General features: G+C 44.1%; 1 protein-coding gene across 1 annotated transcript; it reads left to right on the plus strand.

Moving 5' to 3' along the window:
- The first annotated feature begins 14094 nt into the window (after window positions 1-14094).
- IL17A (interleukin 17A) lies at window positions 14095-15962 on the plus strand. Its single transcript, XM_030944783.1, has 3 exons — window positions 14095-14121; window positions 14633-14877; window positions 15560-15962. The coding sequence occupies exons 1-3, from the start codon at window positions 14095-14097 to the stop codon at window positions 15795-15797; spliced, it is 510 nt and encodes a 169-aa protein (XP_030800643.1). The 3' UTR covers window positions 15798-15962.
- Window positions 15963-16262: the final 300 nt, after the last annotated feature.

Below are 16262 nucleotides of genomic sequence, written 5' to 3' on the forward strand. Positions count from 1 at the left end.
ACTCCCAGTCATTCATAACAAGGTCTTCTTTAAGGGGATTGAAATGAGTGCCACAGGCACAGGAATTGCTGTAGTCTCATCCTAATAATACAACACTGTGGAGCTAAACAGGCACACAGACTTGTCGAAAACAGTGAGATTTTTCCCCAGATCTGTATTGTCACAGCTCAGGACAGTGCTGCCATATCACAAATGTCCCTTCCTCGTCTCAGCACTGTTTGATATTTTATTCTAACAACATTGTCTAGCAACGAGCTCGGTGTATTTTTTTTGCAAACAGTGACCAGTTGCCTTTAAGCCCTCTAGGACAGCCTGGAGATATCCTGGATGTCTCCAGGATATCCTCAAGATCCTGTGACATGGAGCTGAAGGCTTCAAACCATTTCTCACATATTACTTTCTTCCACTATAGGCCACATATTCAAAACTCAAGGCAGTTTTCAATCAGTCCTAATTTATTTTAAGAAAGAATTTAGGAAATTTTTGAAGCAACTGTTCTTATCATTAAAGCCTAGGTCTGAAAGATTTTCAGACCTTCACATCCCCTGGGAAATTTTAGGAATTCCACCCCAAAGTACCCTTGGCAAACCCAATCTAGTTAGAAACTTAAAAATCATATGCATGTTTCAGTGTTTAATGTTCTCAACTTCATCATCTTCAAACTCCTGACTGGCCAAGGAATGGCCCTTGACCAGTTCTAATAGCAAAGCTGAGCTTAGGGGCTGTTAGGGTCAGTCCCAGTTGACACAGGTCAAAACTGTGCCAGGAACTGTGCAAAACACAGCAGAAACCACTGAGTTCCTGTGCCTGCACCTCAGCTCTATAAAATGTACCAATATAGACCCTGAAACCAGTGACATTTATGTTCCTCAGCCGCCAGGATGCTTTGCAAAATTTCAGTCTGAATCAGGGCTGCTGCATCTGACCCAAGCCCTGTGGTCTCCTAGATGTAATTCAGGAAAGCACTTGTCAAATCATTATTTCATCCTGCCCTTCTTGTACAGAACCAATTCCTAGGTTGTGATAATTCAGAAGAGAAATTTAGCAGAGAAAATTTATCCTTTTTTTCCTTCTGAGCTGCATCTAAGGAAGAATGGCCAGCAGGCCAAGAGAGGGGATTCTGCCCCTCTTCCCTGCTCAGGTCAGATCCCACCTGCAGAGCTGCCTCCAGCCCTGGAGTTCAACAGCAGGAGGACCTGGAGCTGCTGGAGAGAGTCCAGAGGAGGCCACAGAGATGCTCCAAGGCTGGAGCTTCTCTGCTCTGGAGCCAGGCTGGGAGAGCTGGGATTGTTCACCTGAAGGATCCAGGGAGAGCTCAGAGCCCCTTCCAGGGCCTAAAGGGGCTCCAGGAGAGCTGGAGAGGGACTGGGGACAAGGGATGGAGGGACAGGACACAGGGAATGACTTCTCACAGCCAGAGGGCAGGGATGGATGGGATATTGGGAAGGAATTGTTCCTTGTGAGGGTGGGCAGGTCCTGGCACTGGGTGCCCAAAGAAGCTGTGGCTGCCTCTGGATCCCTGGAAGTGTCCAAGGCCAGGTTGGACAGGGTTTGGATTAACCTGGGATAATGGAAGGTGTGCTGCCCATGGCAGGGGATTGGAAATGAATTGTCCCTAATATCCCTTCTAACCCAAACCATTCCATGGTTCTAATCATGAAAACTAGGCAAGAGTAAATGGCTCCTAATGGAATGAGCAGGCAGGGGTGTGAATCCTGGCAGGGGTGTGAATCCTGGCAGGGGTGTGAATCCTGACCCGTGCTCCCTCCCTGGCTTTGCTGATCAACCCATTGTCCACGTCTCAATCCCAGCTCTTCCTTTCTGCACCTGGTGGTCTCTTCACCTCCATGGTGATGAAAACGTGCTGCAGTCTGTGGCACTGTGGACTTTATTTAGTTGCCAAAATTGTCTCCCAGTGCCCCTGGAGACAGCCTAAGAATGGCCTCCAGTGGCTTTCTTCAGCTCTGTGCTGTGCCCCACCAGCACATCACCCGTGGCTGTCCCAGACAACCTGTGGCTCCTTGGAGGGTGCCAGGTGCTCACATGTTGGCAAACGAAGCCAAACTTCTGTCTGGCCAGCTGAGCCTGTCCCAGCCCTGACTGACTGCATAAATGTGGGGTTTAACCCTGCAGTGGAATCCCATCCCGTATTTACTTTCTGCAGCTGTTCCCAGCCTGTTCTGCCGGAGCCTGGGATCAGCAGTGACTCCTCCTGCACAGCACGGGCCAGGATTGAGTTACAGGCACACACACACTGGCAAGGACACAGGAGAAGAAATAACCTAGACACAGGGCTAAGGTTTGGGAAAACTCACAGCCTGTCTGGGGGTTCAAGGCCACTGGCTTAAATCTGTTCTTTCCTCCCTTCTCTACTAGTGTAACCACACCCAGACCATGACAGAAGGTAAAAAACTCTAATTCTTCTCAAATTTTGTCAAGTTTGAAACATTTTAGTGCTGATGGGGCAGAGTATGAACAGAATTTTGTAACTGGAAGCTTGCAGGAGGTGTTTCCTTGGCAGTAAGGTAAGTGTTTCCATAGGGAATATTGAATTTAAGTTGCTGGTGCTTCCCTTGCTAATGAATACCCCAACAAGCAAAGAAAAAGTATGAAGAAAGCATAGGAATCCAGAGGTTACACAAATTAATATTCCTCCCAACACTGAGCAGTGAGATGACAAAAGGGAAAAAAAAGAAAAGAAAGAAAGTGAAAGAGAAGAGAAGAGAAGAGAAGAGAAGAGAAGAGAAGAGAAGAGAAGAGAAGAGAAGAGAAGAGAAGAGAAGAGAAGAGAAGAGAAGAGAAGAGAAGAGAAGAGAAGAGAAAAGAAAAGAAAAGAAAAGAAAAGAAAAGAAAAGAAAAGAAAAGAAAAGAAAAGAAAAGAAAAGAAAAGAAAAGAAAAGAAAAGAAAAGAAAAGAAAAGAAAAGAAAAGAAAAGAAAAGAAAAGAAAAGAAAAGATCCCCCTAATCAAAATGTTTTTCAGAGAAAAACGTGTCAAGTCATTTGGACTTGATGATCTTAGAGGCCTTTTCTGACCTTAATGATCCAACGACTCTAAGTCCCCGGAAAACCACATGCACATGGAAAGGGGCCTATGCACAGGGCAGGAAAAATGTTGCTTTTGTCCTGTTTGGAAGCTGCCCCGTGCCCTGCTGCTCATGGTCTCTGGCAGCTGTCTCCTTGCTGAGGCTCCAGGTACAGCTGGAGGGCTCAGGGTGGCTCTGGAAAGTGATGCCTGACTGACAACTGGCAGGTGACTCCCCTTCAATGGACAAAGGAGGGGTCTTTTCTCCCTCCCACTTTGTCTTTTTTTCACGATTTAAAAAACTAAAAAGAAGAAAAAGAAAGAGAGGGAGAATAGGAAAAGAGAAAGAAGCAGGAAGGAAAGCGCCGTATGAAGGTGCCACCATGCAGGGGAGTTGGAACGAGACAATCTTTAAGGTCCCTCCCAGCACAAACCATTCCATGGTTCTGTGGAGAGTGGTGAGGTCTCTAGGGTGGTGCCATAAGTGCTGCAGCGCCCTGCTGTCCTCGTGAGCAGAGGTCAGTCCCTGTGTCCCCAGTCTCACGAGTCCCACTCCTGTTACAGGTCGGGAGCAGCGGAGCCGAGCGCGTGCTGCGGTCTGGAGCTATGCTCTGCTCTGGCTGGTCAAACGGAACCAAGCCCGTCTTCCTCGGAGGTTTGGTCCCCTTCAACCAGCTATAGCAGTGTGGAAAACACCAAGCCAGCAAAGGTTTGCCTGCTCTGCCTCAGCCTCAGCTCAGGCCACCAGCCCTTCCTGCCGGATGGATCTGCTGCTGCTCCGAACGTCTCCAGAGATGCACCTGGGGGTGGGGCACCTGGAAAGGTTTGGGATAGGTGTTTGGTTTTCATAAGCATCACTGCAAGCAGGGCTACTCCAGTTTCCTTCTTCCCTGGAAGTGTTCCAGGCCAGGTTGGACAGGGCTTGGAGTGGTCTAGTGGAAGGTGTCCCTGCCCACATCAGGAGAGTTGGAATGGGGTGGGCTTTAAGGTCCCTTCCAACCCAAACCATTCCATGATTGCCAGAGCCTCAAAATATCACATACAAAGCTGTTGGCTCTGAAACAGTCAGCAGATTTCTAAATCAATGTGGATCTGCAGAGCCACAACCATCTTTATTCTCTTTCCCTATCAAACTTGCACCCACAACCTGTCTTTCGCTTGGACTGACAGTCCAAGTAATCTGTGATTAAATTATTTTTTAAAAATCATAAAGAACATGGGTAATATATTCTTGAAAACCCTCTGTGTCCAAGTGTCTTTTTTACTTATTTAATGCAAAAAGGAGCTGTAAATATCCATAATCTGCACAGCAAAGGTTTTTGACATCAGTTATCCCATATCCACTCAGCCACAACACACACACCAGATCACACATCTCCATGAGAGGTATCTTAATCTTCCCACCCACAACATACTGCAGCTAACGAAGTAAAAACAGCCAAACAACTTGAAAATGGCTTTGCTGACCCGTTCTCTGAGCCAGGCAGTGAATTCTGATCTAAGTTCAGACATTCAGCTCAGCTGGTTGTTCCCCATCTTCACCCCACCAAAAAAATTTCAAAGCAGTTAATAGATAAATGAACTAATGTGTATCAAAATAAGCTTTTTATGTGCATCATACATGAAACCATTATTTTTTGCTGGATGGATGGGGAGGAAAGAGAATGGGTGCAGCAGAATGAGGAGTGGCATCCCTCTGTTCCAAAGCATTTTGGATCTCTGTTAATGGCAGGCAGCGCACATCTTCCCAAATGCAATGGAGCATACCTTCATTTTCTTTTCAGCAATGTCATTTGGAAAACCCAGACACACAAAGGGCTCCTGAGTCTAGAAGGTTTAGTAAATTCAGGTCAAAAGACAAACTGTTCCAAGGGAGGTGAGGCCCTGGCGCAGGGTACCCAGAGAAGCTGTGGCTGCCCCTGGATCCCTGGAAGTGTCCAAGGCCAGGTTGGACAGAGCTTGGGGAATCTGGGACAGTGGAAGGTGTCCCTGCCCATGGCAGGAGGTTGGAATGAGATGGGCTTTAAGGTTCCTTCCAATCCAAACCATTCCATTATTCTGTCCCCTGGGTTCCCTTTCACTTCAGATGCACAATTAATCCATCCTGGGCAAGGACTGTGTGATCCCTGACAGGCCATGGATCTTAACCACTGAGATCTCCCATTTCAGTCCTAAATCCCTGGGGGTTCCCAAGCATTTGATGTCAACTGATCTCATTTTTACCTGGGAATGAGTCAAAGGGGGATTTTTAGCACCTCATATCTCACTGTATGTCCTCTCCACACAAGCTGGGTTTGCTCAGCACCACATTAATGCAAAGGACACCTGCAGAGCACTGGGCTGTGGATCCCCAGAGCCTCCCAACAGTGGGCAGAGGAAGCCCCAAAATAAAAAGAAAACCCTGGAGAGCCAGGACATAAGTGGAAATAGTCCCACAATTTAAAAACTAAAAGAGATTTCAGCCAACTATCTTGCCAAGTACCCCAGGGAAATCTTGTCAAAGATATGAGTGGGGAAAAAAGTGCCTGTGTCTATTTGCTCAATAACATGAGGAAAATAAAATATGCAAGACAAGACAGAAATTAAAAATTAGCTTCTTGACATGATGTTCCCTCTTGGTAAGCATCCTTTGCATTAGGGTAGTTTGGCAAAGGATATCCTCGTCATCTTCTGTTCCTCCTGCATTTCAGCAACAATTAAACCCAGATATTCCAGCCAGAGATTTCTTACACTGCCATAAAGGAGGAACAATAGAAAACACCAACAACTATTAAAAGGAAAGGTCTTTTGAATACTCAAAGCTCATAATTGTGTTTGATGATGACCTGGAATGAACCATCTTGCATCAAGAAGGACCAAAAATCCAGTTTCTTTCCCTGTTCAATTATGCTGTAAAAACCACAAAAAATGTTTTGTTTTCTGGTGAATTTATGAACCATTTTGTCCCACCAAAAATGTTTTGGAAAGAAAGACATAGCACAGAGTGTTGAAATTACCATGGTTCAGCTTTCTCTGCCATGCCATGAGCACAGCAGGACAATCTCACTCCTTCCTCTGCCAAGCTCTGTAAGACAGGAACATCCCTAGGATTTAGTCCTGGCACAGGAGGAATGAAGGGGGGTGTGGACAGCAGCATTTTCATGTCACACTCAGTGATTGTCTATCACCTTCTCTCATTTCCCTTCATCACTGTTAACATGATTTTTTACACTGATTAATTGAAAAAAAACCCACACTCTTTCTTTGAATTTTATTAGCCAAATAATTATGAGATAACCAGGATCAAAAATTACTAAATTCAGGAAAAAAATAATTCTTAGAAATGGCCAATGTTCCTCTGTCTTCAGAAGTACAAAAATTGATCCAATTTCTGTCTACTTGAGACCTAAAGTCCAAACCCCTTTGGAAACATCCTTCAGCAATTCTGCATTGAGCAAAGCCCCTGCTCACAGCAAATAAAAACAAGAGTGCAAATCAAATCTACCTGCAGAACATTTTTCAGAGCGTTTATGGTGTGAAATAAAGTGCAATTTTTATTGGGCATTAATTACCACAACTGTCAGTTTTCAGGAACCACTGCATTCATCCCAGAAGCCAGTTTTCCCCACATGAAATAAATATATATATACACCTGTATATTTACATTGAAAATATTCAGAATTGAAGAATTTTGTAAACTCAATATAATCCACCTCATTATTCCAGTCTTTCAAAAACAGATACTGACCACACAAAACACTTTGGGCACCATTATCAAGGAAGATCTCTGGTGATTACTGAGCACCCTAAGAACAACACTGTTCTCTCCTCTTTCTTTATAATTATTTCCTGAGAGGACCAAGATCTACCTCTTGACCCAGCACTATTTATCTGCTCTTCCACCAGCTATATCCAGGTTCTCTCAGGATGTGAGACCATTTAATTCAGGTTAAAACCTCATTTATTCTCCCCTGAAGGAGCAAAGGTCTCCTGCAAACATGCAGAAAGCTTCTGCCAAGCTTCCCTTTGCTGCAAAAAAAAGAAAGAAAATAGGACAGACAAGCAATCACCCTGATTAACATTCTGATTAGCATTCACCCCATCACCTGATTAACTCTGCCTGATGCAACTTTATATGGTAAAGTCCTGCTTGAATCCTTTGCAAACCAACTTCAGGCTGGGATGATGAGACATTTGGGTACTTTGCCTTCTGTGTTTCTCACAAAAGCTGCTTATCAGCCATCAGATGCTGTGCACCACAGAAGCCCTGTGATATCTGGCATCTCCCTCACTGCTGCTGTGCCCAGGGCACCACCTGGGCACCAGGGGAGGCAGCAGAGGTGAGTCTCTGAAGGGATGGCAGGAAGGTTTTTACAGGCTTTGGAAGCTGTAGGTGTAGGCGGCAGCAAGAGGATTTCTCTGTGGTGGAAGTGTAGGCACATTTCATTTTAGCAGTTCAGTCTTCACAGTAAAAAAAAAAAATATATATAGGAAAATGTGAAAAAAGAGAGAGGAAATTCAGCTACTACTATAATGGAAGAGCTTTTAGCAATTCCATAACTGATTAAAGGAAAAACAATTTGTTGTAGTTGCACATGTCAGTCCAGAATATTTATACAATCTTCCACTGCTCAGAACAGAGTGGTTTTCACAGGTAATGTGAAGAGCAATCAGAATATCAGCTTCTTATCAGCCATGACTTTTCTATCCTCCAGAAGTTCATTGCTCTGACCCCATCTGTCTTGTTCCCACTAATCACAGAGTCATGGAATGGTTTGAGTTAGAAAAGATCTTTAAAAATCATCTTGGACACCTTCCACTATCCCAGGTTGCTCCAAGCTCTGTCCAGCCTGGCCTTGGACACTTCCAGGGATCCAGGGGCAGCCACAGCTTCTCTGGGCACACCAGGACCTCACAACCCTCACAGGGAACAATTTCCTCCTCGTGTCCCATCTAAACCTGCCCTCTGCCAGTTTAAAATAATTTATCAATTTCTTCCTCATATCCCATCTAAACCTGCCCTCTGCCAGTTTAAAATCATTTACCCTTGTCCCATCACTATCTGCCCAGGTAAAAAAAAGTTGCTGTCTCTTTTCTAAAAGCCCCCCTAAGCCTTCAAAGGCCACAATCATTCAGAATTGTACATTGGTTGAAACAAAGGACCACAATTCTTTTTCTAGCCCAGCTGGGCTCAGCACAGCCAGTTCAGCCAGAAGACAAAGAATCGGGGATGGTCCATTCTGCCTGGCACACACCTATTCACTCTGACCTTGTATCCATCAGCACAGAAGGATCAGGTCTGGTTAAGAGGCATTTTTCAGGCTAAAATGGGACACAGGGTTTTTGTCACCCACCCATGGTCCACACCCCACCTTCACAAGGCCACATCTCTGAGGAGGAAACCTTCAGCAGTGCTTATTCTCTGAAATCCCTCCCTGGGATAGTTCTGGAAACTTCATCGCACTGTGGTCAGAATTTGCATATGAGTGGAAAAGTGGTCAATTTCCATTACTTATTTTAAGAAAAAAACCAAAAACCAAACAAGTCAAATTGAACCACAATGAGGTGAAAGGGCTCAAAAATCAAAATCCTACTGGTGCTTTTACAACTCTCACCAAAACTGCTCTGAGTCACTTATTCTGTAAAAATTTGGATTCTGACACATTCTTGCACACAAAATGTTGTGGCCAGGAGTGACTGCTCTGCAAGAAAAAACAGAAAAATAGGAACTTCCCTTCATAAAAAGAAATGGTTCTGGAAACATTCAAGATCAGGTTGGATGGGGCTGTGAACAAGCTGATGTTGTGGAAGATGCTGCTCGTTGCAGGGTGTTGGACTAGATGACATTTAAAGGTTCTTTTCCACCCAAACTCCTCTGTGATTCTATGATTTATTTTTTTTTTTGATTCCACAATGAATGACCAAGATTTTCAGATTTTACCTGGGAGCAGGAAAATGGCTACAGCAAAAATGAGTTTATTTCTGCAGGCTGCCCTATCAGACCTGCCTGGCAACTCTGAGTTTAAGCTCTGGGAAATACAGGAATATACTGGTGAGAAAACAAGCTTTCTGAATTTAGTTTGGTTTGGAAGTGGTGAGTGATGGAACACAAAGTAAGGGCTGGATTTTGGGCAAACAGCACTGACCTCTCAATGCTTCCTGAATGTCCCTTTCCTAAAATGTCACTTTGCAGCTCATTTTCTTAAAGTTGACTTCCCACCTACTGAGAATCCATTAGATATTAGTCATGCAAAGGACATTTCAGCCACTGGCAGCAACCACAGTTGATGTGAGACTGGTCTCTGTTAGATGTGCTTGGAAAATTTAGGCATGAAGTAGGAGATGATAATTTCTACTGCAGTGCAGTGGTTAGGGAGGAAAAATACGGATGTTTAATAGAGGAAAAACATGACTTGAGCTCTTCTGCTGTGTCTCCTGTGTAAGAATCAAGGAGCGGGAGATTGGTGCAGTGACTTCAGAGAATCATGGAATGGTTTGGGTTAGAAGGGATCTTTAGAGACCATCCAGTTCCACCCCCCTGCAAAGGGCAGGGACACCTCCCACTGTCCCAGGTTGCTCCAAGCCCCATCCAGCCTGGCCTTGGACACTTCCAGGGATCCAGGAGCAGCCACAGCTTCTCTGGGCACCCTGTGCCAGGGCCTCACCACCCTCACAGGGAACAATTCCTCCCCAATATCCCATCCATCCCTGTCCTGTGGCAGTGGGAAGCCATTCCCTGTGTCCTGTCTCTCCATCCCTTATCCCAGTTCTCTCTCCAGCTCTCCTGGAGCTCCTTTAGGCACTGGAAAGAGCTCTGAGGTCTCTCCAGAGCCTTCTCTTCTGCAGGCTTGTGGTGGAAGGATCTAGATCCACTCTATCACTCCCCCTTCCCAGCCAGGCAGGGGAGAGAAAATAAGATGGGAAACAACTCCTGGGTTGAGAAAAGACAGTTTACAATAACAGAAGTAAAAGTTTGTACACCAGCAAAGAGAATAAAAAGATAATTTTATTCTCTGCTTCTCATTAGTGAGCAATGTCTGGCGTCTTCCTGGGAAGCAGAGCTTCAGCACACAGAGCAGCTGCTCTGGAAGGCAAATATTGTAAATAACAAATGCACTCCCTTCATCCTTTTCTTAGCTTTTATCTGAGCTGACATCCTATGGTATGGAATAAACCTTTGGATAACTTGGGGCAGCTGTCCTGCTCATGTCCCCTCCCAGGATCTTTCTCAAATTCTGAGTTTCTCACAGACCACCACAGAAATTACCTCCACAATGCAGAGTGGGTCATGCAACACTTGTATGTATTGCATTGTATTACCTGTATGAAGGGAGAGTGCTGCTGTGTTTATAGGGATTTATAACATATACTCAAAAGGAAGAAAATACATTCTCTCCAGAAAGAAAAAAAACAACTGTGTTCCTACTTGTATATAAAAACCAATCTTATTTTACAGAACTATCATAAACTTAACTGACAGCAATTTAAAAAATGTGTAAAATTTTCTTTTAATTTACAGCAAGTTCAGTCAGCACTCCAGAGCTCCAGCACTTGGATGGTTGCCGTGGCTGCCCCTGGATCCCTGGAAGTGTCCAAGGCCAGGCTGGACAGAGCTGGGAGCAGCCTGTGATAAGGGAAGGTGTCCCTGCCCATGGCAGGGGATAAACACCAAAAGAGACTGATTTACCCATGAGCTTTCCCATCTATTCTTGCCACCCAAAATCATCCCAAGGTCAGATTTATACCTGTGTCCTTCTCTGTTCCCAAAGGACTCACCTTGACAGCTCAGCTACCCAGGGTTTAGATGCTGCTGCTCTCAGGGCTGTTTGCTGGGGTGCCCTGTATTTCCTTGGTAAATGGCAGGGTTTGTGAGGCTGGCACAAACAGCTGGACTGGATGATGCTGGTGTTAAATGGGTGTCTTCCAGCTCAGGGTATTCTGAGGTTCTATGAATAAGGAGCGAAACAGCCAAGGACTGCTGGGAGAAGGGTCAGAGGAGCAATCTGGGATCTTGAATTCACAGAATCACCAGGTTGGAAGAGACCTTCAAGATCACCAAGTCCAACCCAGCCCAAACACCTCAACCAGACCATGGCACCAAGCAACACATCCAGTCTCTTTTAAACACATCCAGGGATGGTGACTCCACCACCTCCCTGAGCAGAACATTCCAGAACTTGATCATTGTTTCAGTAAAAACTTTTTCCTAATATTCAACCTTTATTTCCTTTGGCACAGCTGAAGACTGTATCCTCTGGTTCTGTCAGTGCTGCCTGGAGAAAGAGACCAACCCCCACCTGGCTACAGCCACCTTTCAGGGAGTTGTAGAGAGTGATAAGGCCACCCTTGAGTCTCCTTTTCTCCAGGCTAAACACCCCCAGCTCCCTCAGTTGTTCCTCACAGGGCTTGAGTTCCAAGATGACGATGAAAAGAAACAGCCAACCAAAGTTTAGGACTGGAATGGGTCTCTTTAATGACTGAGATGACAGAGTTAGTCTGAATGAAAATCTGTGCCTCTATTTCAGCATCAAATCTGAATGCAGAGTGGAAAAGTCCCAGGGCTGTAAAAGCAAAAGCTGTCTCTAGAAATGCATTTGTAGGGAGTTCACCACAGATGGGGATGGGTACTGATGTAACAGGATGGTAACAGGATTATCCTTAAGGTCCCTTCCAACCCAAACCCTTGGGTGACCCCTCCTTCCCCCTCCCAGAAGGAAGAAGGCCCACAGGGAAGGTGAGGAGGGCTCCTACTGGGTTAATTAATTTAATTAATTAATTTTTCATATAATGAATCCTGTACAACTTCACTGACACTGAGGAGGAGATGCCACAGGGTGAGTCCCTGGCTCCTGAGGGTGCTGCTGGTTCTGCAGAGCCACTCTGTGATTCCGAGATAGTCTTTGAAGGGACAAAATGTCACCAAATTCCAACACACTCAGATTTGGGTGCCTGAGGAGTCTCAGCCAGGTAAAGTACTTAAATAGCAACTTACTCTTAAGAGAAGGGGTAGGTTTCATTTCAAAGGGCTCTTGATAACCTTTAAATTTTTTTTGTTGTTGTTGTTTCAGGAAGCCTTTTGTAGTGTCCCAGTTTCCTGATCTCTAGCTAAGAGAAAGCTACGTGTCAGAATAAGACAAATCCTTTGGGGTAACTTCTAATCTCATGGGGAAAATATTTTTCTATTTTTTCTTTTCTTTTTCTTTTTTTTTTAATTCAGAGCATTAAGAATTACAAAATAATTATTTGGAACTTGGAAAAATCTTGAAATCAGAAATTTCAAGAGGCACATTTTCTCCTCAGACCTTCACATCTTGCTTACGACAACCGCCAACAAATGCGTTCATGCTTCGATATAAACCATGGAAATAATTTTTTTTTTTTTGCCATTGTAATGTTGTGGTGCATCAGCCGTGTTCAAATGCTAAACTATTCACCTTTCAGCTGCTTAGGTAACTCAAACCACTGACGCATTTAAGGTAGACAATTTAGAGTGAGGTTGGTTGAACTTGACCTTCCATTACCTCGTAGGCTTTCAAAAACATATTTTGCTTCTAAAATTGGCAATTTTACTGACCCACTTTGAAAGGATATTTCAGTAAATTGCATTAGAGAAAACCCCTTCTGAGGGGACCATTTCCTTTAACGTGCGCACCTCTAACTTGAAGAGGGAAACTGAAATATACATTTAATTTCTGAAACATCAGCATCTTTAAAACAAGCGGATATAGGTCACGGTTATCCCAGAACCCGCAAACTAAATTCTACCCTTATTTGCATCCTCCTTTGGATGGCACAAGGTGAGTAAAATTTGGAACTTAGATATAAATATTAAGCAAATATTAAAAAATCTATACCTTATCCACATCATTTTTATTGAAAAACCCACTAAAATTAGACCTGGGAAATGTTCTGATCAGCAGCTCAAGGCTGTTACACTGAGAGTCACTTCATGGGGCACTTCTGAGCTTCTTGAAACCCAGTGTCAGAGCAAAATTATGGGAGTGTTTCCTAAAAAAAAGAAATGTCAGAGAATAAACTTGATGTTATAGAATCCTAGAATCGTAGAATGGTTGGGGTTGGAAGGGAACTTGAATATAATCCAGTTCCACTACCTGCCATGGGCAGGGACGCCTTCACTATCCCAGGTTTTCCCAGCCCTGTCCAACCTGGCTTTGGACACTCCCAGGGATCCAGGGGCAGCCACAGCTCCTCTGGGTTACCTGTGTCTTGTGTCATTTTGCATCTCTCAGCCTTCACAAAGTTTCCCTGGAACCCCTCTCTCCTCTCCCTAACTTAGGAACTGGAAGTTTAACTACATCCATCACACCTCCCAAACTCCTTTCCTTAGGAACAAAACACTGCCCTCATAGCACAAGAGCAGGAGAATGAAAGCAAAATGAAAAGGTGGCAAGCTCAAAACAAAGTTCACCCATTTTTTTTTTCTATGTGGTCAGTGACTGACTTTTGGGAGATCACTATCACCAAGCATTCTGATCCACACTGAGATATCACACCTGAGGTTTAACTGTGAATAAAAGTAGCCCAGTTCAGAGGAGAATTCAGCTTGAGCAGGGACATTGCTCCTCAGACATCAAGAAAAATATGAGAATATGAGAAGAAGAATATGAGAGAGCACTTTGATGGTGGCCAGCTGTCCAACATCTGCCCAATGTGGGGTGAAAAGACATCAGACCGACCAAGGAGTGAACAGATCCAAATCTGTGCCAGTGACATTTGGGTTTGATCCCTATGGCATCCCAATTTAAAATCAAATATTTTGCACCCACAAATTTGCAATGTTTGTGATTTTGTCACCATTTGAGTGATATGGCTGAAGAAATGACATCATCTACAGATCTAAGACATATCCTCTATTCCACATGTGTTAATGGAACCTATATGAATACACTGCTTAATTTAGGTTATGGTCGGAAACCGCACTTAAGGTTGGGGGAAAAAACACCTACTCCAAATTATTTAGCACAGCCCAGAAACCCTTATAAAAGGTCCAGCAGCAGATGTGCCCAGACACCTTCAGCTCAGCAAAACCCAGGACAAGCATCAGAAGCAGTAAGAGAAGGAAGGAGGGAAGATGTCTCCAACTTTTTGTGCCTCTCTGGTAAGAACTTGAATTCTGAGTTTATTTTCCCCCAGTTTGACAGAGATATAGTTAAATCATAATTAATGGAATAGAGATCTGCACCCACCTTTAAAATGCTTGTTTACATCATTAATAATTAAAAAACTAAAATGTGAGAATGCTCATGGGGCAGCAATGAGACTGCACATCAGTGACATGGAGCTCCCACAGCATTTTCTGAGGCAAGAAATACATTGAAAACTCAACCTTAGAGTGTCTTTCTTTTTGTTATACCCTTTCTGCTATCTTCTGTGTTATATTATTTTCTATAATTTAACATTACAACCAGATTAAAACAACTGGGTGTAAATACAATTGTCAGCACTGTGAGAATCATTTAATGAGAACAAAAGTGGATGTGACATATGGCACATTTTTCCATAATTACTCCAACCTGGAGTAGGGGCTTTAACCACCAGTTAGGCTGACTGTGGATGAATTTCACACCTGTCTTGTGTCCTAAATGTACCAATTCTCCAATTCTCTCCAGCTCAGACCCCTGCTCCTCGTGCTGCTGGCCGTGCTGTCAGCCAGCAGTCCTGCCCAGGGGAAGGTGATCAAGCCTGGGCTCAAGCCAGAGAATCTCTTCAAGCAAGGATCTGCTGGATGCCTGACGCAAAAAGACTCAAAATTCCCCCAAACTGTGAGAGTCAACCTCAGCATCAGCAGCACGAACCAGGACACCAGAACCAGTCCAGATGTCAGCAACCGCTCTCTGGCTCCGTGGGATTACAGGTATAATCCCTGTCCCTATGGCCTGGAAAAACACTGGATGCCCTGGCCAAGAAAAATGCTTTCATCTCTATTTTCAGTGTTTCACAGTTGAGAGATTTTTGGAAATATGAGGGTATCCATGGCTGTATAATCCTCTTTGAAAGAGAACCAGCACCAAAAAAAAACACATGGTGTAGGCAATATACAGAAGGCAAAGCAAACTACTTTTATAATTTAATAATTAATTTGTATACTGGGGCAAGCTTTATCTTCTAAAGCTTTCTTTATATAAAATATCATTAAAAAGTACCTCAGAGGGTTAATAATGCATCAAATTCAACAGTGGTGTAACACCAACATTTCATGTTTTGGGGAGGAACTGAAGGATTTGATGGGGGTGAGTTGGAGTAACTCGTAACTTGTTAGTTGGAGTAACACATTGGAAAGCTCAAATAATTTCTGCTAAGTCTTTCAAAGCCAGTGCCAGCTCAAAGCAAGTCCTTTGAAAGGCAGTTGCATGCAGCCAAACATCTAAAAATAACCAATATTTAGTTACTTACATTTTATTTCGGAAAAACCCGCAGTCTTGGAGAATCTGCTGTCCCCCCATAGAAGGATGCACAGTTTCCCGAGCAGGGAGCCCAAAGTCATCCAGACTGCCCTGCCTTTGGGTTCAAACATTCCCTTTGCTGCCAACCCCCAGGATCGACGAGGACCACGACCGCTTCCCGCGGCTGATCGCGGACGCCGAGTGCCGCCACAGCCGCTGCGTGACCCCCGAGGGGCAGCTGGACCACGGCCTCAACTCCGTGCCCATCACGCAGGAGATCCTGGTCCTGCGCAGGGAGCAGAGGGGCTGCCAGCACTCCTACAGGCTGGAGAAGAAAAAAATCACCGTGGGCTGCACCTGTGTCACCCCCTTGGTCCAGCACCAGGCCTGAAGGGAGCTGGAGGTGCAAGAGCGAGGAGCCACGGGTAGCTTCCTTGCATGGAAGGGGCCTCCAAAAAGCTGAATCAAGCCATAAAATTTGCCAAGAATACATCAGAATATATTGAAAATTAGGTGTCTTTGGTAAAAAAATAATGTTTTCCCCCAAAATCTTGAACTCCACAAATTCAGTCTAGACACCTTCATGTGTCAGGTTGAAAAGTAATGGGAATTCTAACCCATCTTTAGTTTACACTTTGAAATGTCTATTTATGTAAGTCTATTTATGCTGGTGTAAAACATTGTAAAAATATACTATATGAATATATATTTTTTTAATTATTAAGGTAATTTTTATTTATCTTTGGGTAATAAAAAAAAATCAGTGAAAATCTCTTTGGTATTCTCCTTTCTTTCTAAAGAAGTGTTCCTGATAAAGCAAAAAATCACTGTATCATGACCATAAAAGAGATTTACA

This window comes from Camarhynchus parvulus, chromosome 3 (assembly GCF_901933205.1).
Source record: "Camarhynchus parvulus chromosome 3, STF_HiC, whole genome shotgun sequence".
In the NCBI taxonomy this organism is placed as follows: domain Eukaryota; kingdom Metazoa; phylum Chordata; class Aves; order Passeriformes; family Thraupidae; genus Camarhynchus; species Camarhynchus parvulus.

What these genes read in the sequence shown, in the direction of transcription:
- IL17A (XM_030944783.1), top strand. Translation starts at nt 14,095, where the DNA reads ATGTCTCCAACTTTTTGTGCCTCTCTG. An exon ending in CAACTTTTTGTGCCTCTCTG is followed by an intron (nt 14,122 to 14,632) that starts GTAAGAACTTGA and finishes AATTCTCTCCAG; the next exon opens with CTCAGACCCCTGCTCCTCGT. An exon ending in CTGGCTCCGTGGGATTACAG is followed by an intron (nt 14,878 to 15,559) that starts GTATAATCCCTG and finishes GCCAACCCCCAG; the next exon opens with GATCGACGAGGACCACGACC.